The sequence below is a fragment of the Stegostoma tigrinum genome, chromosome 1, assembly GCF_030684315.1.
Source record: "Stegostoma tigrinum isolate sSteTig4 chromosome 1, sSteTig4.hap1, whole genome shotgun sequence".
Lineage (NCBI taxonomy): Eukaryota > Metazoa > Chordata > Chondrichthyes > Orectolobiformes > Stegostomatidae > Stegostoma > Stegostoma tigrinum.
Genome location: NC_081354.1, coordinates 182819626 through 182837517, shown reverse-complemented (window position 1 = coordinate 182837517; position 17892 = coordinate 182819626). Strand labels below are relative to the sequence as shown.

Here is a 17892-nt window from a genome sequence, read left to right as displayed (position 1 = left end):
CACCGGGGCATTCGGAAGAAAACCGTTCATTTCAAAATTTGAACTTTTTGAAATTGTAGGTTTAAATACTGTTGAAGAAATTGGTGTCCAGTTCCCTGACGACAATCTCTCAAAGGACTTTTTCTAAGTTTTGCATTCAAAGGTTTCAAAAGGGGTCCTACTTAATATGGTCCTCCATTTCCTACTTAATATTGAAGCGAATATCTGTTAATATGATTATTTGTTGTTAAAGTGACAATATACTGAATACGATTCATTCTGGTTCAGCGAGGAGCTTATGAAGATTCGGCGTTTTCCCCGAGTTGGGGAGGCAGCAGCCAGACAAAAGCACCGACAGGCAGCGAGAAAAAATGATGGATGTGTCACAAGTCAGGTAGCAGGAAAGTCAACGTTTCAGGTCGGGACCCTTCATCGGGACTTGAGCCTGACCCTGATGAAGGGTCCCGACCCGAAACATCGACTCCCTTGCTCCTCTGATGCTGCCTGGCCTGCTGCATTCATCCAGCTCTACACTGTGTTAACTCTGACTCCAGCATCGGCAGTTCTTGCTTTCTCTGGATGTTGAACAATCCGACAGGAACCACTAAAACTGGCAACGATCAATGAACGGGGTTCAGAGCCACAATAAAGCTGCTCGCACCACGGCAGGCAAGTTTGGCACCGTGATAGCGATCCTCCACAAAGTCAAACGGGACCTCAGTTCGAAGTGAAATAAGTTTTAATATCCCGCAAGACGCTGTGATGTATTAGACAAGAAGGCCGCTGGAAAGCTTTAATAAAAATTGTTCAAGTTACTGTCTGGCTCCTGGTGAGACCCTATTGATAAATTCACAGCCAATGTTTTAAATGATGCATGCACTTTGGAGGCACGTACTTTTAAATATGGGATTTACGATTGCCCAAGGACACTTCGAAATATTAGTACAAACATATGTTATCGCCATTATTCTGACCTAGGAGTGTTAGTGTGTGTCTGTACGAAGACAGTTAAAAACTGAACAGGGCCAAATCAATATTGAAACACATTATCCTAAATATCCCTTATAATTCCTCAGGGTGAAAATAAATCCAGCCTCCCTGCTCCAACTTGGAATGGACAACGTGTCCCTGTTTTGATCAAAATATTGTTTATTTTCGTTAAGTTTCAGGAAAAATTCCTATCGTATGATTAATTTTCGGTTCAGTTTCTTTTCTTAAAACAACCACTTTCTTCAGTTTTCATAGTCAACATTTCTCCATTGCGAGATTCAAGTCTCAATCAGGCCTTTTTAAATTATCGTTCTCTTTCTATGGAACACTTTTTGGATTATTCGCAGATCCCTCTCACCCAGATCTCTAACTCCCTGTTTCTGTCGCACTCCAGGTGCACTTTATTTCTTTGTTAACTATTCCTCCTTCACTCCGTTACGGGGTCTTTCCCTTCCTCATCTCCGCCCCCACTGCTGCATTTCATAAAGTTATTGATAAGGATAAGCCGGGAGACCACTCGGCCCGAGTGTTCCTGCTACCATGAAAAGCTCGTTGGTTGCTCCAACACTGCACATTTCTTGAAATAACTATTCTTTAAAAATTAAGAAACAAAAATACAGGTTATATCAAACATTCACCCAACACCCACGCGGAATGCAAGACCTCACCTGTTAATCTGTCTTTGGCAAACCGCCTGCTGCTCTCCATCCAGGGGAAAGTTAAATTAGATAAGTTTGCCATGTTGCCCATGCTGGGGAGACAGGGCACAGTTGGCATCCCGGCCGACAGAGGTGGAGGAGGTATAGGTCTGTGCGCGGGCACTCGGATCACCCCGGCCCCGCTGTTCATATTAAGATTCATATTCATACTTACATTCATATTCATAGACATGTTAACATTATAGGATCCCGGCAATCCGGCCATACTGCAGGCGTTATTGTAAGCATTACTGTAGCCATCAGGCTGGGAGTTGTACACGTTGGTTGCCACCTGGTAATCCGACTCAGCAACTCGGTTCGGGTGCATGCAACTCCCAGGCTCCGAATTGTTCAGGATCTGATCAATTCCAAAGTTTATGGGCTCGTGTTGTGAGTGCGTTTGCTCAATTGCAGCATGATCCATGTTTTTTTTAAAACGAAACGCTATTTCAGTCGCAATTCTCCAATGTGTTGTTTTTGCTTATCCACTCTCTTTCTCTCTCTGCCCCCCCAACAAATGTTTTGTATATTTTGCAAATGAGACAATGGCAAAATAAGCAGAAAAAGGAAAATCCACAGGGTCCACCGCTCTGGATTATTGTTTTCTTTCTTCCTCCTGCCTCGTCCTAATTTGAGTGTATTAATAAAAAAAATAAAAATGATATGTGCATAGAATAATTATTTTCATATGTATACAAAATAAACAATTAAGAGCGCATTTCCTCTACGCCGAGTTAAATCCGACTTTCTGCAGGGAGCTGTGCCCGTGCTTCGTGAATCCCGGGGTCTTCTTCTCTCATTGGTCTGCTGCGCCCGTGATTGACAGTTCGGACACCGGTCTCCTCCTCCCCCCAACTCGCTAGTTCCAGCGCGGCTATTGGCTAAAATCGGACTCTGATGGGCAGATATCTTAACCTATCGCCTTCAGAGATTCCCGTGGGTGACGTCAACAACCGGCAGCTCCCCATTGATAAACAGGGAGGATACCGCCCCTTTCCGAAGAACTCTATCTCCATTGGCTGACAGCTGTTTGATTGACTAGAGCCTCCCGGGACAACGAGCGCCTTCCTCTTGCCAGGAGCCGGAGCGGGAGGGAGGAGGTCCCTGAGTAAATGGGGAAAGATACAATTTGCAACAAAGACTCGAGGAAAAAAAAAAGCAAAAATCACCATCTTCCCCGGCCTCCTACAAATCTTTTTGGGCTGGTAGGGAAGAAAAATAAACAATTATTGTTCACAAATATGCAGAGATGGAAAATCTCATCAGCAAATGCTCAAACAACTTCCTGAATTCGTCATCCTGAATTCGTTAGTCTTGCACTTTTTCCCATCACATCCCACCTCCTCCCCCCTCCTACTTCGCTTTAACATTTTCAGAAACAATGCACAGCCTAATGCAACGTTAGCAAATTAGGTTTAAATTATTTAGTTTCTCAGACGGACTAAGCTGCCTCAACGCTTCTTCACACGACCTGGAAATCTGAACTATTCTAGTAACTATTTCGAATGCAAAACAAACCAAACCTTACTCTCACCCCCCACCCCCACAAACAATTGTGCTAAAATGCAAACACGAGTACGGCACTGTAACCAATTCTTCTACGTTCCGAGGATGTCTGGTGGTAAGGATTTACCTCATTCACATTATATTTGTTCCGTTGGATAATGGAGTAGGGAGCGCGGGTAGATCAGACTGCGTGTCACATCTCGTTTTGTTTTCTCAATGTGGGAACTATTCACATCAATGTGAATTTACACGCATTACTAATGTCTCTACATAACATAGGGCTGATAATTATATTATAAACATATAAATCTGTTAATTATAAAATAATGATAACCATGGGGTGTGCGCGGCTGAATTCTTGCGCAATGTAGGTATTTAATCTCTGTGTTTTTGTTTTGAAATTCAAAATCTGAGAGCGGTAATTATCAAATTGCCTTAAATTTCACTAATTACATTTGTAAGGAAGTGTCAAAATTAATTTTAAACGAAATATTTTAAATGCTTTAATAAAACAATATTCATAATATAACACACACAAATTGCAGTTATATCTTGGTAAATGCCTCTCCAGCTGTATAATAGTTAGATCGCTTTAAAAATGCGGTGAGGTTAGGGGAACGAAACCCATGTTATTTTCCCTCGGTATTCTGTTTCGAATTTTTGTGCTTTTAGTTTTTTTTATTCGGGAGTACAACGGAGAAATATTATTTGAGACTGTAATACTCCGTCACCTATTGTGTGTTTTATTAAATCAAATTGTTGCCATTTTCCTCTCATTTTTATCACTATCCAGCCCCGAAAGCGGATTGTCAGACAGAAACGAGGTAACGATGCCTGGTTGAAATTAAATTTAGTCTCGATCTAAATATAGCCTGCCTGAAAATTAACGTTAATTAATTTTGTTGTTTTGATAATTAATTAATTCGTTTGTGTTAGAAAATTCCTTTCCCAAACTCCACATAACAAATTAAATCAATGATGGTTATTAGATTCTGCACATTTTACGCACTATGTACGGAAATGAATACTGTTCAACTCGTAGGAATATTTAGTATTTATAATCTGATGGATAGAAATCTGTCTTGTAGGTTTCCCCGAACTGTACCATATATAAAGGGTAGGAGCAGGGCATAAATTGTACAGCGGGAGTCCGTAGTTAATAGAAAGTGCACCGATATTATTGCAAATAATACTACTGCCGCTATTTAAAAAAATGTTTGCTCGTCTAATAAATGAATGGATTCAAAAAGCCGTTTATTAAACGTGACGCGGCCCAGGACGTCCCTGAAAGATTGGACGATGCTTTAGTTAAAGACTTTGTGTCACTAGGACTTTTTTTTAACTTCTCCCTTTCGGCCTTCCTGATATATTACCAAGAGCGACGCTTTTCATTACAGTTACCTGAACGGGAGGCTATAGATATTAATAAGATCCGATACATTTAACACAATGCCTTCATGCTATCATTTATTGATGCTCTCTTTATGAATTACTGCCCTGTTTTCTCTGTCTGTCTCGTTTTTATTCTACTTCAGAGAATTTTACATCACACAATATGTAGGCCGTTCAGCCAGCCACGCTAGTGCTAATTCTTTGGAAGTGGTACTCGATTGATTCTCCTCTCTTGCCCCTTTTTTCCCACTAATTCTCCCAGACTTTTATCCTGCAATGTCCCCCTCAGTTTTTAGCTTTTGAAAATTACCCCTTGCCCCATTCTCTCAGCCGGCCATTTCCGGATGATCATCCCCAATCCTGGCATCTAAAAGTGTTAAAACTTAGTGCGTGTACAAACTGAGATATCGGGGTTCAGTGATAGGGAGAGGACACCAGGAATTTTTAACCATTGTTCTCGTTTGTTTGAATTCCAGCGAATGTGTCTCATCGGCTGGGTGCTAACAGAAATGAAAACTTGCTTGAGAGTATAATATCAGCATTTCATTCTCGTTAGTTATCAGCACAAGACCGAGAAGGAACAAAAGAGATGTTCAATTCTGAATGGTGACCAGGCTGAAGGAGATCCCACTTCAGGTTGAAAAGGGCTCTATTATCCAGTTTAACACAATCCAGGAATGTGTTAAGGAAAGTTAAAAAAACATATTTTCCAATGATTATTTGATGTATGTTTAAGGATGCAGAAATGCCTGACCCTGATTCCTTGAAAAGTTGATACTTTCGGTTGTGTTATAACACAGTTCTAACATCCTTAAAATTGAAAAAAAAATTGAGATTTCAAATTACACAGTAAGTAGACACCAGGTCTCTTAAAATTCGACTCACCATTCTCCACTGAAATGCCATCTCATTTATTTTGCTTAGCTTGCAATGAGAAGAATTTCCCTATTTAAGGAAATTTTCTATAAATCACGCTAGAATACATTCGAGGTTAAAGTTCACTCCAGGAAAAAAGAGCATTTAGTTTTAAGTATAATTAATACATGAAATCACATCCCAATGATTTCTCTTGTTAAAAACGGAAATATTAAACAAGCTTTATTATCAGTCCCTTATTCGTATTATTGTAAAATACAATGGCAATTATCGCATGTTTTGTATTTAATGTAAGTTCAATCATCAGATTCTTATCGGTCATTTATGTTAATTCGGAGGGAAGCGAAACAAAATTGTTAAACGGGCGGCTAAATTTGTTCCATTTTTGTGCGGTTTATGGTGTAACCTGCAATTATCCCCCATATCGACATGCCTTCTTGTTATAAGAACATCATTTACAGTCGGATCCAGGGACTGCGTTGCTTGTTATAACCGACATGACCGAACCCATAATTTCCAGTTTATCCGACTCGCCCGGCACCCACCTGCACATGAGGCTGGGTGCGGGTGATGCTCTGCTTAGGAGCCGGTCTTCTCCTCCCGAATTGGGGAGACTAGGGGAAAACTTTTCGTTTACGTGTGAATTTGATCCTGAGAGGAACAGACTTGCTGGCAGACAGAAGTGTCCAGGAAGCTTTTTAAATTCATTGTACGCCTGCGAAGATGGACGTTCAGATAAGCGGACAGATCAGAGTCACATCTAATAGCAACTGATGTGAACGCTAGTAGAATTGAATTGAGTGAATGAGGGGGGCAATGGAGTTTAATAAAACATGTTCCCTCTTCATCGTCTCCTGTCCGTCCTCGTCTGTGTTCTCACATCAGATTCGGAGAGTTTTGTTTGCTTGCTTTTCTCCTCGCTTTCTATTCTGTCGTGCTCCTAGCCTCAAGGATTAATTTTGTGTTTTCTATCCATTTTTGAACCAGGCTCTCCTACAACCCTTCCCACTCCCCAGCCCTCTCGCGAACGCATTCTCCGCTGCTGATCTGCGAGTATAGTCTTTTGTGAGCAGCTCAGCGGCGTAGGTCTCAGGGCCAAACGCCGCGTCTCTTTTACTCAAGCCCCTGAGCCCACGTTGAAAAGCTGCCAACAGGGAGAAAGCTCTTCCCCCCACCCCTCGGATTCCCCCCGAGTTTTTGTCCGTTTCCGATTCCCAGCCTCGTAAGCAGGCCCATCGAGTTTGGTAGAGTATCCAACTCTTAAATCAGACAAAGCAGAATTTTCATTCCAATCCGCACAAAGGGTGTATGTAAAAGCTACCGACATCTAATCGTCTATTTAGAATACGATCCTTATTAAATTACATTTAATGCAGTCTCCCGGAGATAATTAAAACGCTTCCTGACAACTCCTCACTGCATTGAGATATCCCGTTCAGTCGCTGATCCAATTTAAAAGGCTCTACATGTTAATTAAGGCTTAGATGGAACGGACACGCCGAGACCGTCGATTGCAAATTGAGCAGGGAAATGGGAACCTTTCTCCCGTCATTACAATATTGAGGGGTACGGTTGTGCCCAGTATAGCGACCGCCTTTACACAGAGCCCACGGACAGTCGAATATCTGAGGGAGAAGGAGCAGGAAGAGGTAGACTGAGCAAATGCAGAAAGACCAATTAGCAGGATGGCCAAACCGAGGGAAGAGATCAACTTAAAGATTGTGCGTTTCTCTAGCAGCAACATCACAACCCCCTCAAAATATACGTGAAACGAATAAAGGCACAACAGCGAATCGGGACATGATTTGTGTCAATTTAAATTTAAAAAAATTAGGAAATAACGAAATCTAGACAAAATACAACGGGAGATAGGATTGGAATGAAAAGTAACGTCGTTTTAAAAATGGCTTTCTAATGTATGAGAAAAAATGAGAACGTACACAAACAGAAATTGCCGGAAAAGCACGGCAGGACCGGCAGCATGTGTGGAGAGAAATTAGAGTTACCGTTTCAGATCGAGCGACTCTTCCTCAGAACATTGTAGAGTTCTGAGGTAGGGTCATTGGACCCGAAACGTTAACTCTGATTTCTGTCCCTAAGTGCTGCCCGACCTGTTGAGCTTTTCCAGCAATTTCTGTTTTCGTTTCTGATTTCATGCATCCGTAGTTCTTTCGGTTTTTATTATGCCAAGTATTCTGCACTGGTATGATTCAGTACTTTTAGATACAAATGAATTGCGATATCGTCGATATCGTTGCGATATACCTATATATCTTCCAAGCTTATCTGCTGATGAAATCCTCATTCGTGCGTTTTTTTGTTTAATTTCTAGACTGACCATTGTAACTCCAGACTAGCCGCCCTGACTTTCCACCTTCAGCACCGTCTCAGATCCGATCTCGTCCCATCACACCTCGTCGCCTTCCATTGACTTTTAGACCCAGCAGAGCCCGGATTTCAAAAGATCCTACTTCCCTTTCAAGCCACTCTGTAATTCTTTCCACCACCAGCCCTCCACCCGACTTTGTTGATCTGCCCTCATCTGAGTGATCTCGCCCAGCCCCACAGCCCTCTCAGAGACCTGCCTTCATTAGACTATCAGAAACATGAACAGAAGTAGGCTGTTTGAGCCCGTTCCGCCATTCAGTTGGATCATGGCTGATCTGATGCGCCTCATAGAGAAGAAAGTCATGCAGCACAGAAACTGACCCTTACTTAGGTCCAAGACAACAAAATGTGAGGCTGGATGAACACAGCAGGCCAAGCAGCATCTCAGGAGCACAAAAGCTGACGTTTCGGGGCCTAGACCCTTCATCAGACCCTCTCTGATGAAGGGTCTTGGCCCGAAACGTCAGCTTTTGTGCTCCTGAGATGCTGCTTAGCCTGCTGTGTTCATCCAGCCTCACATTTTATTATCTTAGATTCTCCAGCATCTGCAGTTCCCATTATCTCCCCCCCCCCCCCCCCTTAGGTCCAACTAGCCTGCATTGACCAGACATCCAAATCTGACCTAGTCCCATTTGCCAGTATTTGGCCCATATCCTACTAAACCGTTCCTATTTGTATACCCATTCAGATGCCGTTTAAATGTTGTAATTTTACCAGCTTCCGCCACTTCTTCTGTCAGTTCATTCCATTCACGCACCACCCTCTGATGAAAAAAAACCACCCAGGTCCTTTTAAAATCTTTCTCCTCTCACCTTAAACTTACGCCCTCTTTGGACTACCCTGCAATAGGAAAAAAGACCTTGGCTATTTATCCTATCAATACCCCTGGTAATTTTATAAGCCTCAAGCTCTGACATTCCAGGTAAAATAGCCCCAGCCTCTCCCTACAACTCCAGCTCTCCAGTCTGGTTTGCACCCTCGCAAGTTTAACAACAACCTTCTTGTAGAAGGATGACCAGAATTAAATGTGGCAGGATAAAAGTGGCCTCACTAATTTTCTGCCCAGTCACAACATGATACCCCAAATCCTACACTACTACATTGACCAGTGAAGACAAGTGTACCAGATTCCTTCCTCACCACCCTGTCTACCTGAGACTCCACTTTCAAGGACAACAAGCATAAATTTCTGGAAAAGCTCAGCAGAGAAATCAGAGCTAATGTTTTTGGCCCAGTGACCTTTCGTCGGTTCACTTTCAAGGTACTATGCGCCTGCACCTCCAGGTCTCTTTGTTTGCCAACCCTAAGTGTATGATTTGCCGTACAAAAATTCAACACCTCACATTTATCAAAAATAAACCCCATCTGCCACTCCTTGGACCCATCCGATCAAGGTCCAGTTATACACTGAGATAATCTTCTTTACTACACAGCCTATTCTGGCGTCATCTGCTAACCATAACTTCCTATTTATTCTTGATTCCCCGACTGATCAAGAATCTATCTGTCTCAGATTTAAATATACACAAGGACTCTCGGCCCCCACCGCTCTCTATCTGTGTTTCTTGCAGCCTCTCTGAACGGATTTGCTCCCCCAGCTGCCTGGGTCGTTCCTCAATTTCTCGTTCCTATCTTCCCTCTTTAAGATGCATTTTGCAGCTTATATCTCCTGATTGTCAAACTTTGATAATACTGGCGAAAGTTATTTTTTACACTTTAACGGCTCTTTATGAATAAGAATTACCGATGATTGCATGCCCTTGTGGTGTGTATAGCCCAGTCGTTTAGTTTGTCGTTTAACTTGCACTTGTGTTTGGAATCTTTAACGTCCAGTCGATGTGTTATTTTTATTCAGTTGTGGCATCGCTGGCATTTATTGCCCTCGTGGTTTATATTTATTACCTATCCCTATTTATGTTATTGCATTGCATGTAAAACATAAAATGAGATGTATTAAACGATTTGATGACACTATTTTTGAATTCTAATGCACTTTATGATATTACATTTGATAGTCCATTGTATGATTTCACTATTATATTGCGGCAGTGTGTTATCAGAGTGTATTGTATTATTAAATGCATTCGGCAGGTTAAACATTGTAGGCTGTTCATTTCGTGCATTCCCGCAGATCTCAGACACCCGTTGCATGGCTTAGCCTAAGGCAACAACATTTCCAACGCATTCTGTCTTAAACGCCGCTACTTAGCTGCAGGTCCTTTCAAGTTTGATAAAACAGAAACCAATCATGCCAATCTCAATAACAGACATTTTTCTGTCCGTGCAGGAGCTGCCAAGGTCAATTAGCTGGCATCGGGAATACTGTAATCGAAAGTAAATACAAGTATATCGCTTATATTCTCCGTTTCTTTTGGAAGACAACGTCTTGGCTGAAAAAAAATCTAACGTTTGCGATTTTTTCAATGCCCATTTTTGAAACAATCTTATTTTAGATTTTCCAACAATCGCCCGAGTGTCGTCAATTTAGTCATTCACTGCACTCCTAGAGTCCAGAAGCCGTACCCATTTGAAACGACATATCTGGTTCATGTTAGTTATACCTTCCTGTTTCATCCATGACGATTTTCATGAAGAACGATAAGCATTTGCCTACCTGAAATGTTTGTGGCAGGGCGCAGGGTTACCAGGGTGACAGTGAGATTAATTTTGTCTTGTTCAGCGAAGTACAATACCAAAAGTGCCCCTTTTCTTTTCAAACAGGAGACAAGCTTTTCATCAACCTTTCCTAATTTGGGGTTAACCTTGTTCACCCACTCTGCACAGTGTTTATACATAAAGGTCTTGCACATGCAGAACAGAGCCTAAATATCTGGTAAAACTTCAACATGACAGCCAATGATTCACACTGTTCTGATTTCCATACTGTAGTGTTCTGCTTTCTCATTTCCCTGATTCACAAAATTTCAACACTTCATATCGAAAGTGACGAATCAACAAGCCCTTTCTGGGTCTCCCTGAACCACTTTATTCTGTATACAGAATAAGAATATTTTTTGACAGAAGTGAATTTGTCAGTGTTGCATTTCATCCCCCTCTTTATTATGCTTAAAAAAACTGTTCTTTTTGGATCCATAACATCAAGTTGTCAAAGCGTTGTATGGAGAGGATTTTGTGAAAGCACCAGGGCTGCAAAACTTCACTTACGTGGAATTGCTACATTACTCTGCTCAGGCCAGAGAAGGTTAAAGTGAGGGTGGATTGGGGGTGTAAGTGCGAGGGGGCGTGTATAAAGGACTTAAAATATTTACAAAAGAATTAGAGGGAAGATGAGTTTATTTTCCTCTATGGGTTGTTTGATTAGGAATGCAATACCTGAAATGATGGTGGGAGGAGATACAACAGTAAGTTTAACACTGGGTGACTAGCTGAAGAAGGAAACTTGTGGACGGCAGTGGACTTGAGTTAATTGGATTATTTTCCCAAAGATCCAGACTGGGCTGAATAGCCTGTTTCTGCGCTCTATAGCTGCATGATTTACCAAATATTTAGTTACATCTCTGTTCCTTTTTGTCCCCTCTAAAAATCGGTCTCATCTCGGTAATGCAACTTTTATATTTATTTATATGTAGTTTCCTTACTTGTTTAGCTGATTGTAATGCAAACAGCCCTGGCTTCTACAGATGCTTACTCAACAGTCCCTTGCATTCCAACCAGCTCAGCATCCTATTTAGTAAGCAACTGCAGCCTTAATTATAAATAGGATTTTTTTTGTTTAATTACAAGCCTGCCATGAACTACTTTGACAAAAATACCCTCCTATAATCAAAGACAAGCAAAACACAGAGATAGCCATCATCACCTTATTGTTCATCTCTTATCTCAAGCACTTTAAATTAACATTATAGAACATAGAACATTACAGCACAGTACAGGCCCTTCTGCCCTCGATGTTGTGCCAACCTGTCATACTGATCTTAAGCCCATCTAACCTACACTATTCAATATACGTCCATATGCTTATCCAATGACGACTTAAATGTACCTAAAGTTGGCGAATCTACTACCATTGCAGGCAAAGCGTTCCATTCCCTTACTACTCTCTGAGTAAAGAAACTACCTCTGACATCTGTCCTATATCTTTCACCCCTCAATTTAAAGCTATGCCCCCTCGTGCTCACCATCACCATCCTAGGGAAAAGGCTCTCCCTATCCACCCCATCTAACCCTCCTGCAGTGCCACAATGATGCCACCCGAAGGTTGCAGGAACAGCAACTCATATTCCGCCTGGGAATCCTGCAGCCATATGGTATCAATGTGGACTTCACCAGTTTCAAAATCTCCCTTTCCCCTACTGCATCCCTAAACCAGCCTAGTTCGTCCCCTCCCCCCACTGCACCACACAACCAACCCAGCTCTTCTCCCCCACCCACTGCATCCCAAAACCAGTCCAACCTGTCTCTGCTTCCCTAACCGGTTCTTCCTCTCACCTATCCCTTCCTCCCACACCAAGCCGCACCCCCATCTACCTACTAACCTCATCCCACCTCCTTGACCTGTCCGTCTTCCCTGGACTGACCTATCCCCTCCCTACCTCCCCACCTATACTCTCTCCACCTATCTTATTTACTCTCCATCTTCGGTCCGCCTCCCCCTCTCTCCCTATTTATTCCAGCTCCCTCTCCCCATCCCCCTCTCTGATGAAGGGCCTAGGCCTGAAACGTCAGCTTTTGTGCTCCTGAGATGCTGCTTGGCCTGCTGTGTTCATCCAGCCTCACATTTTATTATCTTGGAATTCTCCAGCATCTGCAGTTCCCATTATCTCTCTCTCTCTCCCATCTAACCCTCTGATTATTTTATATGTTTCAATTAAGTCACCTCTCAACCTTCTTCTCTCTAATGAAAACAGCCGCAAGTCCCTCAACCTTTCCTTGTAAGACCTTCCCTCCATACCAGGCAACATCCTAGTAAATCTCCTCTGCACCCTTTCCAAAGCTTCCACATCCTTCTTATAATGTGGTGACCAGAACTGTACACAATACACCAAGTGCGGCCACACGAGAGTTTTGTACAGCTTCACCATAACCATTCACCATTCACCATAACCTCTTGGTTCTGGAACTCCATCCCTCATTGTTAGCTATTTTTAAAAAAGATAATTTGATCTCATGCCACAGCATTTTATCATCAACAACAACTTTGCATTACTCACTGTAATGATCTATAATGGAATAGTTTATAATTTGCTGATAATTAAAAGAAAGAAACGAAACTCTGATACATAGGCCTCAGTTTTTATTTGGTTTGGGGCCAAGGTCAGAGATGACTGTTACTGCAGTTTCTTGCTTTTGACCTCCATACCTGTTCACCAGCCATAACTTCAACCCAGAGCTATTTTCAATCCAGGTGCTTGAGGTCAGGTTGTTGGTTATGATTTCATGATTGGACAACACTTGCTCAACAATCTGGAGTGTGCTAAAAATTACATGATCAAATATATGTACACACACATATAGGGACTTGACCTCTGCAAGAAAAAGGAACATGTCCAGGCATTGTGCTTTTTAGGTTAACAAAATGGTTGTCAAAGGGGTCATTGACACAGCTGTCAAGCACCACTTGCAACTTCCAAATGTCAAGGCTACTGAGTTCCTAGCCATGTTACAGCCTCTTTTCTCCAAGCATGGACAAAAGAGCCGAACTGTCGAGGTAAGGTGAGAATCACTGTCCAGATATCAAGGTTGCATTTTAGTAAGCGATGCATCAAATGCCAAGTAATGACCATTTCCAACAAGAGAGAATCTAACCATGGCCCTTTGACAGTTAATAACTGTACCATCACTGAATGCCCCACTATCATCATCCTGGGAGTTACCATTGATCAGAAACTGAAGTAGACCAAAGTCATAAATATCTGTAAATAGCTAAGCAAACATAAATTAATGAATGAATAAACAGATACATAAACAAATATATAACTTATATCTTGAGGTTGGTTGGCTCGCTGAGCTGGTTTGTTGTTCCGCAGGCATTTCGTTACCGTGCTTGGTAACACCCTCAGTGCAGCCTCCAATGAAGCGTTGGTGTGTTTTCCCGCCTGATTTTTATACTGTGGGGTCTGTTGCGATGGATTACATCACTTCCGGGTTTTCCTCCAAAGTGGAATGTATATGGAGTCAAGTTCAATGTGTTTATTAATAGCCTGCTTCATGGAGTGCCATGCTTCCAGGAATTCTCATGCTTGTCTCTGCCTAGCCTGTCCCAGGATCTTGGTGTTGTCCCAGTCAAAGTCATGGCTCTCCTTGTCCATGTGGATTGAGATGAGTGAGTATTGGCCGTGCCTTTTTGCACCCAGTTGGTGTTCATGTTCTCTTGATGTTCGGTGCCTTCCTCTTTGTCTGATGTAGTGTTTCTTGCAGTCCCTGCAGAGGATCTTGCAGATGACATTGGTCCTGTCCACGGTGGAGAGTGGGTCTTTAGTTTGGGTGAGCACTTGTCATAGGGTTGATGTGGGTTTGTGTGCCACTCTGATGCCCGGCAGTCGTAGAAATCTCGGCGAGCCAACCAACCTCAACATCCACAACCCAAGCTACAGATCTACTCCAAAACCTTAAATAACTTATATCTCTCCACTGGCCCTTTTCACCAACTATGGGCACAAGTCAGGTGTGTGATGGAATACTATCCACTTGCAACTCGAACAATACTCAAGAAGATTAACACCATTCAGGACAAAGCAATCGACTTGACTACCGCACATCCACCACCATCAACATTCACATTCTTTACACTGACAGACAGTGCCAGCAGTACATGCTCTCTATATGACTCATTGTAATAAGTCTGCAAGGCTCTCCTGACAACACCTCCCAATCTTTCCTGACTAGAAAAACAAGGGCTGCAGATACATGGATACACCACCATGAGGTGAGAAAAATCTGCATTGCATGCAGTTCAGAGAAAGTTCATTGGAATGATTCCTAGGATGAAGGGATTGTCTTGAGAGGAAAATCAGAGCAGGTTTGTTTTATAGTCATTAGAGTTTAGTAGAATGACAAGTAATCTTATTGAAACATTCTGATGGGTTTGACAAGGTAGAAACGGAGAAGATACTTCTGCTCATAGGCGAATCTAGAGCTAGGCTGCATAGTTTCAAAGTGGGGGATCTCTCAGTACAGATGGCAGTGTTGAGAAATTTCTTCTCTCAAAAGAATGTTACTCTTTGGAATTCTCTTCCCAGGCAGTGACGGAGATTTGATCATTGAATATATTCAAGGCTGAATTAAGCAGATTTTTGTTCAGCAGGGAACTGAAGGTTTGGAGGGATAGAGTTGCAGGTTGGAAAGTGGAATTAAAGTCACAAGTAGACCAGCAATGCTCATCTTCACAGGCACAACAGGCTCAATGGGGCTGGGCTGTGTAGTCTAATCCAGCTCTTGTTTCTTATGATCTTATGATAGGAGAACCAGCATCTCAGTTGCTGGTGCAGAATTGAAAATCTCAGCTCTATGATTGTGCTCACTTTATGAAGTTGGCAATGTGGCTCTTAGGGTTAGCAATTATAGTGAATTTATATATTGAATTTATATAGCAAAATATCGCATGGTTCTTCATAGGAGCATTTTCGAATTTCACAAAACTTGACATCAAGTCACCCAAGGAGTTAGATGGCTAGCGACGATGAGTGAAGTTGCTTGTCGACAACATTGGTTTACAGTGTCTGAATAAGCCTGATTTTCTTTTTAATTAAATGGTGTGCTGGTGCTTCGCAGAAACCATGGTAACATGGGCGGGAATGCAAAACAAGCAAGAACATAAAAGTAAGTTTTCGAATTCCAGCATGGGCAGTTCTTTGTTTACTTTTAATAATAATAGCGATGTTATTCTTTGTTGTACAGGGTACTGGTGAGACCACATCTTGAATACTGTGTGCAGTTTCTTCTTACTTAAGGAAGAATGTAATTGTGTTGAATGCTCTTCAGGGAAGGTTCATTAGTTGGATACCGAAAATAATTTAGTTGCCTTTTGAGGCAAGGTCAGACAGATTAGGCTTATTTTTACTCTAGTGTAGAATAATGGTAGTGGGAAGAGGATGGTGACTTCATTGCAGTGTGTAAGATTCTGAATGGTCTTGACAAAGTGCACACATTCAGTGACGTTTTTTGTTCTTTTAGGTGAGTCCAAAACTGTGGGATACTGTTTGTAAAATTAGGGCTCACTCATTTAGAATGTAGATGGGGCTTTTTATTTTTTCTCTACTGGAGGGCTGCAGGATTTTAGAATGCTCTGCCTGAGAAGGTAATGGAGGTGGGGGTCATTAAAACATTTTTAGGTGGAGTTAGATAGATTTTTGATGGGGCAGAGCAATCAAAGGGCATTGGGAATGAATAGCAATGTGGAATTTCCAAGGCAAACAAATCAGGCAGATGGAATTTCATTTTGATAAGCGTGAAGTGCTGCATTTTGGCAAGGCAAATCAGGGCAGGACTTGTGCACTTAATGGTAGGGTCCCGGGGAGTGTTGCCAAATAGCGAGACATTAGGTTACAGGTTCATAATGGATTTGCTGGTAGACAGGGTACTGAAGAAGATGCTTGATACGCTTCCTTTGTTGCCCAGTACATTGAGTTTAGGAGTTCAGATGTCATGTTGCAACTGTATAGGACATTGGTTAGGCCACTTTTGGCATGTTACGTTCAATTCTGGCCTCCCTCCACAAGGGTTGAGCTAGAGAGAGAGGCTGAATAGGCTGAGGCTATTTTCCCTGGAGTGTCAGAGCCTGAGGGGTGACCTTATTGAAGTTTATAAAATCATGAGGAGCATGGATAGAGTGAATAACCAAGGTCTTTCCCCCAGGGTAGGGAGTCCAAAACTAGATGGCAGAGGTTTAAGGTGAGAGAGGAAGGATATAAAAGTGTCAAAAGAGGCAATTTATTTTCACACAGAGGGCGCTGCGTGCATGGGATGAGCTGCCAGAGGAAGTGGTGGAGGCTGGTACGATTACAACATTTAAAAGGCATCTGAATGGGCACATGAGTAGGAAGGGTTTAGAGGGAAATGGGCTAAATGCCGGCAAATGGGACTAGAGTAATTTACGATAGCTGGTTGTCATGGACGAGTTAGACCAAAAGGTCTGTTTCAGTGCTTTACAACTCTATGATTCCAAATATCCAACTCCTCTGTCACAGCTCATCTGTTGACTACAGCTGCAAATCTAAAAGTATACCACCTCCAAATCTTTTGGACAATTTTCAGTTTATCCTGTGTTAATCATAAATCAGGTTGTCAACAAATGGATTTTTAGAGAATGGAACCACATTTGATTTAAAAAGTGGCCACCGTCAAAACTGAATTAATTATTTTCCATGAGAATTATTGATGTGTGTATTTCCTCCCTTCAATGTTAATAATCAGGTTGCCAACCTAGATTGACAATAAGAGTTTGAGGCAAGCCATCACAATTAATTATTTGAAGGCCTCCACCCCATTAATTCTACTTTGTTGTTCTTCATTATCTCCAATAACCTCTGATTTCATTCCATATTGATGATACTAAGGAAATAGAAAATCTTCTCAGGTTAAAACAAGGGAATTCTAGAAATCATAAATTCATAAAATTTTACTTTAAAGGTGGTCATCTCGAAAATTAAATGTGTCTTTTCTTGTCTAATTTGGACTTTTATAATGGAAATCAAACCATGATTTTGTAAGAAAAAAGATTTGCTATCATTTGATTATCAGAGGGATATCACAGAAGGTCATTTGAATTATTGACAACAATGAGCAATTGACTGAGTGGAGGCAGTGCCATGGGCCGGTCAATGGGCTGGTAATGTCAATGGGCCGGTAATTCAAACTCCCCGTACTAATTTTTTGGAGACACGGGTTCAAATCCCACTGTGGCAGATAGTGAAATTTGAATTCCCCTTCTGTGATGATGCTATCATTTTAAAACATTATTTCTCCCTATTTTATTGAAGAGACATTGTAAGGCAGAGGTATAGAACTGACTTCTGACAATGGCTTGAGTAAATAGCTTGGGAGGCCTTGTGTTTTGTTTTAACAGCCTAAATCAACATGGCCAGCTCTCACAGATCCAGATCAG

The 17892-nt window shown here is 41.9% G+C and overlaps 1 protein-coding gene across 1 annotated transcript in view; it reads right to left on the bottom strand.

The window, feature by feature from the left end:
• Positions 1-2091, bottom strand: part of tlx2 (T cell leukemia homeobox 2) — a 59932-nt gene extending 57841 nt beyond the window's left edge. Inside the window, exon 1 of the mRNA XM_048541990.2 lies at positions 1638-2091. Coding sequence (XP_048397947.1) covers positions 1638-2091 — 454 coding nt within the window. The remainder of the gene's footprint in view (positions 1-1637) is intronic.
• Positions 2092-17892: the final 15801 nt, after the last annotated feature.